This window comes from Magnolia sinica, chromosome 18, assembly GCF_029962835.1.
Source record: "Magnolia sinica isolate HGM2019 chromosome 18, MsV1, whole genome shotgun sequence".
In the NCBI taxonomy this organism is placed as follows: Eukaryota; Viridiplantae; Streptophyta; class Magnoliopsida; order Magnoliales; family Magnoliaceae; genus Magnolia; species Magnolia sinica.
The window spans coordinates 3,253,905-3,267,927 of NC_080590.1; the positions used below are offsets into that span (position 1 = coordinate 3,253,905).

At 38.3% G+C, this 14,023-nt stretch overlaps 1 protein-coding gene across 1 annotated transcript; it reads left to right on the plus strand.

The window, feature by feature from the left end:
- The first annotated feature begins 1,246 nt into the window (after positions 1–1,246).
- On the plus strand, positions 1,247–13,773 carry LOC131232675 (D-xylose-proton symporter-like 2). The gene is made up of 16 exons (XM_058229076.1): positions 1,247–1,352; positions 1,467–1,739; positions 1,828–1,904; positions 2,041–2,135; positions 4,879–4,957; positions 5,246–5,305; positions 5,441–5,507; positions 5,606–5,730; positions 6,642–6,743; positions 6,835–7,203; positions 7,384–7,431; positions 7,537–7,599; positions 10,267–10,347; positions 10,651–10,749; positions 12,193–12,330; positions 13,413–13,773. Exons 3-16 carry the CDS (start codon positions 1,836–1,838, stop codon positions 13,542–13,544), a joined length of 1,527 nt encoding a protein of 508 aa, XP_058085059.1. The 5' UTR covers positions 1,247–1,352; positions 1,467–1,739; positions 1,828–1,835; the 3' UTR covers positions 13,545–13,773.
- The last annotated feature ends 250 nt before the right edge of the window (positions 13,774–14,023 follow it).

Genomic DNA, 14,023 nt, shown 5'->3' on the forward strand with positions numbered 1-14,023 from the left:
GAAGGGATGATGGGATAAAATACATAATCAGGGTGGGTTCAGTAAAAGTTTACTCATTACACTTAGTGTACTAAGTTACCAATCTGATTCCGATTAGGTGCGGCCTTGGCCTCACCCATGAGGTGAGGTCCCTATCATGGGGCCCACTTTGATGTATGCATTCTATAATCTACACCCATAGTGTCCATCCGTTTTGACAGTTTATTTTAGACTTTTAGGGCATGAACTCAAAAATAAAGCACCAAATCTCATAAGATAGGAAACAATGATAATTGAATGCACAATCATTAAAAACTTCCTAAAGCTTACTGTAATGTTTTGATAATGTTACAGTAATATTTATTTGCCAACCAAACAGTTGATAAAGGTGGTATAAACCTTAGATGAAGGGGAAAAAACATATATCAACTTTGTGATTCACTTGAAAATTAGATCAGCCTTATTTTTAGCTAGCCTAAAATGATATAGAAAAATGGATCAACAGGATGGATAAAATCCATACATCACGGTGGGCCCCACAGTCCTGCCAGTACGTATTATCGTCCATTCGTGGGCAGGACGTAATCCGCCTCCATTCACGGAAGGGAACATCGATTAAACGGTGAAGATTGCACGGATCAGACATGTACGAAACCAGTGCATCAGTACACACCATACACGTCCTGATGCACGAGACTGCTGCAGATTCCTCCTACTGGCGGCTCTCATGCTTCCATGTTCGACTCGAGATGTTTTAAAGCTAGCGCGACGCGCCATTCAATCAAACGTTTGTCACACCGCTCAATGAGGGCCACAAACCTCGTATTCCAACGATCGGAACCGTTCATGTTGTAGAATGTGTGCTATATTGGACTGTTTTGGAAATTTATTATGACCATCAATATCAATAGATGAATTTGGAACATGAAAATGAAAAAAATAAAATAAAATCAACGGCTCTCATTCATCTCCAAAAATTAAAGGTTATGATTACTAGTAAATCTTGATTATGAAATAATAGCTGATATGTGGTCCTCAACGGAATCTGGACAGTTCAAATCACCGGACTATATAAGCACGCGGGCCCCAGTGAGTGGCGACACACGTGGAATCCTGAGTCGCGGGGGAGGCAAAACGATATCAGCGGATTCCGGCCCTCGTGTTTCCTACCCGATCGATCAGCAATGAACCCACGTGCGCACGTTTCGGTCCGAATCCGGATGACTCTACTCTCTCGATCTCGAACAACATTAGCTGCTGCTTCTTCAATACGCCCTGGTGCGCAATACCCACCACTCCCCCCGTTTTGCTTCCACACCCACCCGCTGCCGCAAGATCGAACGAACGGAGCTAGGAGGGCGCAGAAAAACCCGGTGCGTATCGCGCACCCGGCGTTTGTTAGTTTCCCGGCTTACATGTCAATCGCTGCTGTAGCAGAACTTTCATTATCCTTCTCTTTTTTATTTTTTACTTTTTATTTATGGTAGAGAGACTTCCGTGTCCTTGACAACAACGTGCCGTCTCAACGTCCGCTCTTTCCCGAAATTAAATTTCACGAAAATTCCAGCTTTTCATTTCGCTTTCATTTCAGATGAATTTCATTTCTATAACTATTAACTAACTTGCGCCAACCTCCGTTTTCCTCACCAACGAGTCTTTCTGAGGAAGAAGAATAGCCTTATATAAACCCCAAAACCCTGAAAAAACCCTTACATCCAAAGAAAGTTTTTTTTTAAAAAAAAACCCTAGATTTCTACTCTGTAAGTAGAATTCTAAAATTCCCCCCTTTTGTTGCTGAGATTTGAGATTCTTGAATCGTTCCTGACAGCTTCAATGCTCTGTTTTCAGACCGAGGAATGGCGTCGGAGGTGGTCGATCCTGAACAGCCCAAGCTGTCGTTCTTCGGGAGGGGTCTTGGGAATGATGTGAGTTCGTTTGCGGTTCGATCCGTTTTGTGTTTCTGTCGGTTCATTACGTTGATTAGCGTATTGTTTTTGGATTGATTCGATCCGTTTTTGTTTCCAAAAGTGGTTTTATTTATTTATTTATAATATGGATTAGGGGGTGAAGAATTCTTCAGGTGAAATTGATTCGGCAAGAGAGCCTCTTATTGATCCTTCTTGTGAGGAATACTCCGTTCGCGCTGCGATTCTCCCGTGAGTAGTCCTTTCAATGGGTATTTTATCCGTTTTTGTGTTGTAATATTGAGATTTTGAATTTTTGATTCAGCTTGGTGAAGGTCAATGAGTGTATCGTGCAATCAATACATCACATCTTAGCATTCGTTCCACGAACATGGGTGGAATTCGGAGTTTCGATTGGGTTGATAGGAATTCTTTTTTTTTTTTTTTGGGGGGAGGGGGATCTTAATGCACTTGGGCAATTAAAAGATACCATGGGTTTTTGAGGTGTTTTATCTTTTAAATGAAAGCATGAAAGCTCAACCTTTTAGGACTATAAAAAATGGTGAGATTTGATTGTACATGTTTCTCTGTTCACGATGATTTCAATAAATTTCACAGTTTTTTTTTTTTTTTTTGGTTAGCTTGTTAGTACACCCCACTGTCAGTTGACACTTCACTGTTAGCCACCCCCACTAGGGATCGATACCAAGACCTCAGTGTTGAAACGAGGTATCTTTCACTCAGTCTACCACTTGAGCTGGATCATGTCAATAAATTTCACAGTTTGGAGGCAACTCAACGGCACTTGGAAAGGAATTTGATATAGAAGTGGTGGTTGAACATGAAAATATTTTATGCTATGGACTGAGGGCCTGTTTGGGAGCTGACACCAAGTGCTGACAATGGCGTCAGTGCCTATAGGAACCATACCAATGGCTGGATCTGAGCTTAATATTGTTGCCCACTCAGATGTCCAGTAGGCCTGATATTCTGGGTTTTCTGTCATGCTGAGTTTGATGACGGTTTGGATTTTCAAACACATGGTACATAAGACCCACTCAGGCGTCCAGTAGGCCTGAAAGTTTAGCAGACTGGGTTTTCTGTCATGCCGAGTTTGATGAATGGTTTGGATTTTCAAACGCACGGCGAACAGTTTGGATTTTCAAACACATGGCACAGATGAACACGTGTTTAAGAGACAATCAATCTCGCTTCGCTAACCTCTCTGTCTTCTTCTTCTTCAAACGGGTGGCATCCAAACATACTTAAAACGAAATGCAGCAACAAGCCACGGCCATGGGTGACATTTGTAAATTTATGTTAGTGTGCTATCTATTGCCAGTCTTTGATTCCCTTTTTAGTTGCACAGTCTCTGATTTTAGGTGTCCTAAAAATTATCTAATAAATAATTTTTGGGTGTTTGAATGTACTTCAAATTGCAAGTGAAATGGATGGGTACCTATTCCACTCAACATAGGCTAATGGTTATGAATGTTCCGATGAAAGAGAGGGAGTGAAATTACTAGGAGTGAAGAACAAGGTGGTGAGGTTTCAAAAGACAGTGCTGTTGTTTATGAATAGATGTATCAAAGAAGGAAAGTTGAATGTTGATGAAGTTGTGTATAAAAGAAGGAAAGTTGAACGTTGATGAAGTTATGTAGAGGTAAAAACCGCTCTTATAAGGAAACTTGGTGGTGGAATGATAAGTCCAAAAAGTTGTTGGCGAGAAATGATCATGTTACAAGCTTGGCAATGAATTAGAATTAAAAAAAAAAAAAAAATCTTTGAAGAATTTCGGAGCGGAAACAAAGAATTAGTTAAGATTGATGGATTAGAATTACCCCAAAATATGGGTTCCAATTATCTTGGTCAATAATCCATGAATGAAAAGATTCAGAAGGATGTTGCTTATAGAATGAGAGTTAGGTGCATGAAGTGGAGATTTGATCTAGAGTTTTATTTGATTGCGACATTCTAAACAAACTGAATAGGAGATTTTATAGGACAGCTAAAAGACCAGCCGAACTTGATGGGATAGAATGTTGGGCAGTCAAGGAACACAATCGTAGAGTTGAGTATAGCTGAAATAAGGATGTTGACGTAGATGAGTGACAAGATAAGGATGGATGCAATTACGAAAGAACATGTTTGAGGGAACTTGGGAGTAAACCCAACAGGTAATAAGATGAGGGAATGTATACTTAGATGGTTTGGCCATGTGTTTTGGACTAGGAGCTGCAGTGGTTAGAAGTGAGTTGGTTCAAGTTGAAGGCTATAAAATGGCAAGAGGAAGGCCCAAAAGGACATGGGTGGAGGTGGTAAGAAAAGATTTGGTGACCAAATGGTTTAACTGCCGGTATGGTCCTCGATAGACTGGATTGGCGGAACAAGATTTGTGTAGTGGACTCCAGTTAGTTGGGATAAGCTTTAGATGATGATGATGGATGGTTACTTGTTCCACTATGTGCATGGGGTGGGATGAAACTCCAGAACAGGGTTCCTTTTTCCACCTATTTACACCTAAGGCTGGCAACAGGCCAGCCTTGGGCCGACCAAAATCAAAATTTTGAATAGGACTGGCCTGATGGCATCTGCTGACCAGTTCAAAATTCAGGCCTGTGCCCATTCCATTGCCAGGCCTAATTCCACCCTAAATCAGCATTGGAATTGAGTAGGCAGAAAAGATCTGCCAGCCTGCAGTGGAAGGGGTACTCAAATGTACCCTTGAGATTTTTTACAATAAGATCTCAGAACATTTTAATAGATATTCCTTGAGTGGGGGGCTATATAATTCCTATTCTTGCCCCACGTTATTCACATATCATAAGTACTTTTTTGATTATCTAATTCCCAAAAACATTGCCTATATACATAAACATTGCTAGTGAATATATTTCTTTTTATGGTCCTTGTTATACTTCGCAAAATGAAACAATTCATTATCCTTTATTTAGCATTCTGCTGACAACATTATGTGTAACTGGATGAGCTTTAGGTTTTTGTTCCCAGCTTTAGGAGGGCTGCTTTATGGCTATGACATTGGTGCTACATCAGGTGCTACCATATCTATAGAGGTATAGTGTGATTCGAACTGTGCATATGAAGGTATTTATATGATTGTTGACATGGAAATTATATACTTTCATTATAGTATGCTAAGAAGGATCCAAAGAACTCTTTCAAATGAAAATCTAAAGGTTGAAAGTATACTCATGATTTATTGCATTGTGGAATTTTCTGTTTTGGCATGCTAAGAGATTTTCTAATGGAATAATTGGTTACTAGCCTAGTTTTGGATCTGAAATTCTTGCAATGCATCCTTTCTACTTCATTCATATTCTAAGAATTTTAATCCTTTGCAGTCATCCACTCTAAGTGGAACAACATGGTACAACTTATCTTCTGTGGAAGTTGGGCTTGTGGTGAGTCGATAATCTAATCGCTGTGTTTCTAATTTCTTCATATTCTTGCTGTGATGGCAGCCCTAGCTGTGCCATGTTTTTACCTCTCCAATTATATACGTCTCTTTGATTTCTGGTTTCTGAAATGGTTTGCAGGTCAGTGGTTCACTATATGGAGCCTTAATTGGTTCTATTCTCGCATTTAGTATTGCCGACTTTTTAGGTTAGTTCACTCTCCATTTTATGTTCCTTTTGTTTTAAGATTCATGATAATATTGGCCTTTTCTGATAGAATCTAAAAGGCGATATTTTCAATTGAAGGAAGACGGAGGGAGTTGATGCTTTCCTCTGTGCTCTATTTTGTTGGAGCTTTAGTAACAGCACTAGCTCCCAACTTTCCTCTTATGGTGATTGGACGCTTTGTGTTTGGCATTGGAATTGGATTGGTAATTTACTTCACCCTTACTTGGTTATCAAATTTATGTCATTTTTAGTTTCTTCTCAATTATCTTAAGTACACATTCAGTAAATGAACCTACTTGTATCTTATCTGATAACCATTTCTAAGGACGGGTTGATTCTAATTACATATGTGGTTGCCTTAACTCATCTAATGATAATTGGGTTTCCTATGGAGACGTTTATGCTTATCTTGAAACCATGTAGTACCATAGACCATTTATTGAGTTGTCCCAACCTTATAACAAGGGAAGATTGAATAATTTCTTACGATTTTCAAGGGGGAAAAAAGAGAGAGTGCTTTTTCAAGTGGATACTTATTATACCATCTATAAAAAAGTGGATACTCATTTACAAGGTGTAGTGCATGGAACTCAATTAGAAAGAGACACTTCTGCTATTTTTGTATTTATTCGGATGTGATAGCTGATAGTTGTTCACATTATATGCAGTATTTGCAAATGCATTAAACTACAGTGATATGAAAGCTGATTTTAGGTTTTCTACAAAAAATTTGAGCTTTATATAGGCTTTAAGAAGTTATTAACCCGTCTACGTGTGTCTCACATAAGTCAGTCATATATTTTTTGAAAACATTTAAATTTGGCTGGTTCTAGTCAGTGCCGTATTGTAATATAGCCTAGAAACTGTTGAAGTCCCATAAGTGAATTTCCACTGAAAACGGTACTAGATTCTATTAAATTTCCAGTTGAGGAGTGTTTGTTTGCTTTTGGCCATATGGCCATTCAAATATAGTGACTTACACAAGAGACCAGAAGAAAAAAAGATAAAAGAATAAACATATGGTGGAAAGACTCTTAAGTCTATCTAGCTAGCCTTTCATGCTTAGAAGTTGTACTCTGAGTTGAGATACACTTGCTATTTTCTTGCCTTTCAGGCCATGCATGCTGCTCCAATGTACATTGCCGAGACTGCAGCGTGTCAAATAAGAGGCAGGCTGATCTCTCTTAAGGAGTTCTTTATAGTTCTTGGAATGCTTGTAAGTATTTTTGAGTGTTGTACTGATGGCTTTGGGTTTATTCACAAGTTGTTGAAGTTGTAAATATTGAGAGCTCAGGGCTATCATGCAGTTAGGTTATACTACAGGCAGTCTCTACATCAGTATGGTTTCAGGATGGCGCTATATGTATGGAACTAGTTTACCCATATCATTGGTTATGGGGATCGGAATGTGGTGGTTGCCACCATCACCTCGATGGCTGCTTCTATGCTCGTTACAGGGAAGAGGCAATGTGCCAGAGGTGCGACAAAAAGCGATATATTGTCTCAGCCGGTTGAGAGGTAGAGCTATTGATGATTCAATTTCAGAACAAGTAGATGAAATTTTGGTTGAACTTTCTTATGCTGATCAAGAGAAGGGAACTTCAATTTGGGAGGTCTTCCAAGGAAAATGCAAGAAAGCACTTATAATTGGTGCAGGATTGGTTTTCTTTCAGCAGGTATGATTGTTTTCTTGATGTTTTAAATAATCAGAGGTAGTTACTGGTTCATGGCTAGATGATGATGACGACGAATTACCGGTTCATGGCTACCAGTGCTGGATTTTCGTTTTCACCATTTAATGAATTACACTAACTGGGACCATTTTCTGCCTAATGTATCACTTGCTCCCGTGACAGGTTACAGGACAACCGAGTGTGTTGTATTATGCTGCTACAATTCTTAAGGTACACCTCATTGATGATACCATGGATTCTAGGTTTTGGCAAAATTAAAAGTCATGTCAATGGTAGACAATATACACCTTTGTCCTCATCCAATTTTGTTGACAGAGTGCAGGATTTTCTGCAGCATCTGATGCTACTCGGGTCTCAATTCTTCTTGGCTTCCTAAAGGTAGATTATCTTTCTTCAGATGCAATAAAAGCAGGAATTAAAAAACTGTACAATTGCCTATCTTAAATATGAACAGCGGACATGTATGAAGCTTTTTGGTGCTATCTTGAGCATTTAGATTAATTGCAAAGACAATGAAATAGTTTTAAAGTTGATAACATGCATGGATTCTGTTATGTTTTAAGCATGTTTCTTGTGGCACCAGAAGAGGCATTTGGAGAGAGGCTCACGCTTGACCTTGTGACATGTTTCTTTTCCTGCTATGAACTTACCAAACAGTTATTATTATTAATTTTTTTTGAAAATAATGTTTTGGTTTCCACCTTTTCAAAATAAATGAAACGTTCGTTTAAAAGAGAAAAAAATTATTTTAAGTTCAAACCAGGTTTGGTTTGTCTTGGTATGTTTGACTTGTAATATTCTGTCTCCCCTGTGTGCATGTATGTATTTATGTATGCGTGTACATAGGGTTGACCCAATGTCCACTTGAGTTTCTGTTAACCCCACCATGATGTGTACGTGGCATCTGAATCATGCATTTGGTGAGTCCCCTCTTAAATAATGGGATGCCCCAAAAAATAGCTGTATCCAAAACTCAGGTGGGCCACACCATCTGGAACAGAGAAAATTCATGCTTAAAACCTCTAAAATCACCTGGCAGGGATCACTTGAGTTTTGAAATGGCCTGAAAATTGGTTAGGCCCCTCATTCAACATCATGGTGGGCCCCACCAGTGTTGTCAAAATCCTACGATTTACGATATACGATTTGAGTCAAATCTTAAGCAAAATGATTTGAATCCCACCTCAAATTCCTTTTTATATGAATCGTATGATTTATAATTCATATCCCTATTTATGATTCAAATTATACCCGTTCTCATCTATTTTAAGTTTCACTTGGCTTTCATTTTATGTTTTTAAATTGGTGAGGGCTTTAAGAATCGTTTAGAGTAAGTAAATTATTTTATTTGTTCTTTATAATAAATTAAAAAATATATATTCTCTTCAACGTTAAATCACGGAGCTTCTTTTTTTTTTTTTTTTTTTAAATGATTTCTTACTCTTTAATTGATCGAAACACCAAATTGATGTATGACTTATTTGAAATTTTTTTTTATAGATGGTTATAATCATGTTGACTTACCAGATGGTTATGATCATGTTGACTTATATGTATTATAGAATGATGTTTATAAATCAAAATATCTTCTTTCATCGGTCTATAGTATCAAATGCCACTTTCCCAACATGATTCTACATTCAAGAAAGGTAATGAGAACATAAATAATTAAAGGATCCTTGTATGTTCCTTAAGAGAATTTTCTTGAATGCAAGCAAATAAAGGAAAGATAAGAATCCTTTAATGCTATCATGACATGGTATTACTTGGTGCATATTGATCGCGAAGGGATGATTGACGAGTTTTAATTAATTTATTTTTCTGATTTATTTATATTTTTCATTTTAAAGAAAAATTATAAAATATCTTATGGTTTATGATATGATCTGCAATTTGATACAATTCAACCCCTATTACAATTTGCATTACGATAATGATTCTGACAACATTGGGCTCCACATGCATACTTATGGTGGGGTTCCACTGCAAACTATTTCCTGTGGTATGTGGCCCAGCTAAATCATGATCAGGTTGGTTTTTGGGTTCTGGGTCTGAAAGGTGGTCTTGCACCTGATGGACCTTGTGGACGGATTAGATTTCATCACGGTGGGCCCAATTCTGCTTGACCCTATGGAAGGTCCTGTAGGGTTGACCATATGTGAATATATATATATGTATGTGTGTGCATGCCCGAGGGCGTGTGCTTGGGGATGGCTGGGTGCGCACATCCGTGCATATGCATGCATATGTATATTTATGCTTGTCTGCACATGTACGTATGGCGTATGTATGTGTATGTATCCTTATTGTTGGGTTTGTAACAAAACTTAATTAACAACTAACAAGAATGAAAACTTATTTCAACTTCTTTGGCTCTGACATTTTTTCATAATTCAGTGAATGGAAAAGAAATATCTCTAAAAACAAGGGAAATAAAACAACTTTCTGAGGATTAATATTTGCTTGAATTTAACGTCTATTAGGTGATTAGGGTTTTGTTTAGGGAGAACCAAGGAGGAAAGAGAAAAGTCATTTTGTGGTATTTTAGATGATGTTGGGTTCTGATGGGATGGGGGGTATCTCCAAAGTTTGTTTAGGACTAGACTACACCCTGATCCTACCAAAGAAAAGGGGGAAAAATCACTTATGCACCCACATCCCTGACCAAAGAAAAACAAACTACAATATGGGAAATGCTTTGAAGTAGGCATTTGGCTCCTGCCTTTGATTTTATGAATATCATCTTGTCGATGATTTGAGTATAAAAATTGTTTGAGATGGCCCATTGCCTAAAAACCTTTAAACCAGCATTCTTGTGGGATAAGTGCTAAGTAACTTTGTTTGGTTACTTTGTACTAGAGCAGAGCAGTTCGCGTCGCTGCCCCATCTAGTGACGGTAAAGAAAGCCCGTCACTAGTATGGGGTGGAGCTTCGTGAAGCCAGCCAGCAGACTATCTAGTAAGCCCTATATAGTCAGGCTAGATAAGGGCTAAATCAAAATTGATGCTTAGTTTTCCAAATGTCTGATAAATTGTTTTATTGTAGTTGCTTATGACTGGAGTAGCTGTTGTTGTAGTCGACAGGCTTGGCAGAAGACCTTTACTGATAGGAGGTGTGAGCGGCATTGTAAGTTCCTCATTTCCTTTTTCGGGAATCTAGAATTGTACTTTAGAATACACGAAACATTGTGAACTGCTAATCCTGCAGTCAGCTGGTGAGTTCAATTGTTAGACCATGGTCTTGTGTTCAAGACTTAGAGGCATCTGGCTACAGTCTTGACTTATCTTCTGACTGAAAAAATGGCTGAATGTGTTAGATAGTATTTGTTTTCATATTCAAAGATATAATACAGGAAGGGTTGCCAGGGTTTTAGAAATTTATTGAATTGCCATCTCACTACATGATGATGTAATTATTTCGTTGTGACAGGTAATTTCTCTGTTCCTACTAGCATCATACTATACATTTTTAAATGATGCTCCACTCGTGGCCGTAGTTGCGCTGTTGTTGTACGTTGGATGTTATCAGGTACGAGAGAATATTTCCTGTTTTTTTAATACTTTTGTTTTTTTAGATGTGATAGTTCTAAGCACAAGATTGTTTTATAAAATGAATCTCATTTACTCTTAAGATATTGAATCCTCCAACATTGGTTAACTCCTCACATTGATCATATTAACCCATAAAAAGATGTCATTTTCGAGTTTTGCCCACACAATACTTACATATTGAAGTCCTGCACTTACAATGATGTGAACATGTAGCTATACAGACAAATTGACCAAAGTAAAAGAAAGAAAAGTTTTGACTGTATTCCCTGTAGATGGTAGAATAGAACTATGCACTATTTATGTGGGTTTGAATTTGGTCCTATTTATGTTACAACCACTTGTTGGATGGCTATGTTTAATGCTTGCTTTATTTAAGTTTGGGTTCTCTCTGATGTGTTATTACTTCTAGACCACTAGGCTTTTTTTATATGAATAAGCTTTAGCTATTAGTATTATTAATTGGAGACCCAAGGTATGTGGGAGTGAGTGCCTCACTTTCTCTAGGAGTTTTCAGCAATTATTTTGACCCTTCCTTTCATATATGCCTGTCCATCTGTACATTGCCTATGCATTTATCTTTTTTGATAACTCTGGTTAATTAGTTTCATAGCATGTCGGTGATGAACTTATCTTCATCTGCTTGGTTTCATCATTTGGAGATGTTCAAGTTATGGTAGAACTCTAACTTTGAGTGTGTTTGGATGAACTCACTCATCATCATCATTGAAGCCTTATCCCCAACTAATTGGGGTCAGCTACACAGATCCTCTTACACCATTCCACTCTATGATAGACCATATCCTCAGTTTGGATGCACTATTGAGTTGAATTGCAATTTTTTATCATGAAAAGTGGGAAATACGGATACCGTGAATTGTTCCCTAGCATTCTTATTGAGGGCATGAGCAGAAAATCACAATTATGTTACTTTTATGTTGGACATAAAATAAATGTCTACAATCTGTTGCTACTTTCTCATTGTCAATGCTAGGAAACATCAATATGTTTTGTCATTTCCTCTTGTTGATTTGGGTTTTCGATTCACTTGTGCATCCAAATGCACAGCCTTCACATCTTCACCATTTCTGCCAAAGCTGATGTTAACTGACACCTGAATGTTGTAAAACTACGAAGGACAAATAATCAAACAGTGACTGATTCCAGTTGGTCCAAAAGGTTTAAAAAGTTTGCTGTCATACACAGCAGACATGGATAAAACGCGAATATTTCTTTGTCAATTTACTAAGATGCTGGTAAAGCATGAAATGGCAGTTCCTTTAGAACTATTCTGTTAGCCAGTTTCAGTTCTTTTCTTCTGAGCAATGTTGTTCCTTTGGCTCAGAGGTTTTTGTGTGCTATATATAATGTTCTTCTGTCATGGCTTTTGCATTCCAACTCATCCTTATGACTGACTTTGCAGTTATCCTTTGGCCCCATTGGTTGGCTAATGATTTCGGAGATTTTCCCCCTTCGACTTAGAGGGCGTGGACTAAGTATAGCAGTGCTTGTCAATTTTGCCTCAAATGCACTGGTGACCTTTGCCTTCTCCCCACTACAGGTATCTATCTCGACAGCATATTTTCTTCTCCTTGCTACTTTTCATACAATACCTGATTAACTGTCGTATGAACAATCCACTTAGATTACAGTCATCATGGTCAGAGAAGCTTTGGTGAATAAAATATACTGACATCCACAAAAAAAAAAAAAGGAAAATATTAAAAAGAAAAAGAAAAGGAATTATATGTACTGATGAAGATTGAATCCTGATTTGGTAAGTTAACTATGTTTCAACACCTTTTATGGGCTTAATACTGCACTATGAAAGGAGTTTGGTGGTAGCATGGTTTTAATGGTGCTTGTTTGGAAATGTCAGAGGCCTCTAAATCATTTTCTAGAATTTATGAAGCTGTATTTCTCTCTTTCTTTTCTTGTCTTAACAATTCCTGCTTTCACCTTGATAGAGTGGAATGGGGGGCAGGATTCATGTAACCAACCCCAATTAATTGGGATGAGGCTTTTAGATGATTATGATGAACTTCTGTTTTCACCTTTGCCCTTGTATTTGTTTCGATTTCTTATTAATTCCAAACATACCATGATTGGTACCGATTGAAGATTGAAAGATTAAAATGTCTCCAAAATTTCTGGCGGAGCATCCTCCCATGAACAGAAAAGATGGCAGCATGCTCTAATTAGTGGGGACTTTTCAACAAGAGGATGCCCCCCCCCTCAAATGGCCTTTTTATGAGCTTGTGAAATTAAAATCATTTTCAGATATTCCAGCTTTTCAAGGATAGCATTTGGACACAGAAAAGAAAAGAAAAGAAAATTTAAACAGAGTGCCACTTCTGAAGTTGTTTAAAATACGAGGCACGGATTGATGACCCATAGGAATGACCAGGTCCCCATGACTCGTTTTGTGTGGATCTGGTTAGAGGGGACCACTGGTAATCCGTGTGCTACCAAATTGCATCTCTTGTACTATGGATCAACTTCGCACATTGCTGATAAATGAGTGGTGGCAGGGACACACAAACTTCTGCTTTTCTTCTTATTTTCAACTTCGTATCTTTTCTGTTCACATTTGTTTTCAACATGCTGTAGAGAAATCTCATTTGTTTTTGGTTATGATTGCAGACACTGCTGGGTACTGGACTCCTATTTGCAGTTTTTGGGGTCATCGCGATAGTGTCTCTCATTTTCATATTCTTCTGCATACCAGAAACAAAGGGGCTTAGTCTTGAGGAAATCGAGGCGAAGATCCTTTAGAAGCCTTCTTCTCTGTCAAAGGTTATTTGGACTGAAACTCTTTCTGCGGCCACAACTAATTCAGACAGGGTGATGCGGACTGCTACCTTGTTTGTACACTGAACACATGCAACGTCTACCGTAGACACAAAAGCAGCTACTGTTTCCAAGATATATCTGTCTTTGGTACTGTGATACTAAATGCAAAAGCTGTATTTGTGATGTATGCATGCTGGATTGTTGCTCCATCTAGGTGGGATATTGTTGTATCACTCCAAATTAGAGCTGGGCATCTTGGACCCGATCCGGCGGATCCAACCTGATTCAAGCCGAACCGACAGTCTAGATCGGGCAGGTTCGGGTAGGGTCAGGCAGATCCGACCGTTAATTGGATCGGGTTCGGGTCGGACCGGACCAATCCAAAATCCGATCCATTTGGATCCGATCTGATCAGATTCGGAACAGACCGGTTGTATTAACTAGTCTGTAGACTGTAATAG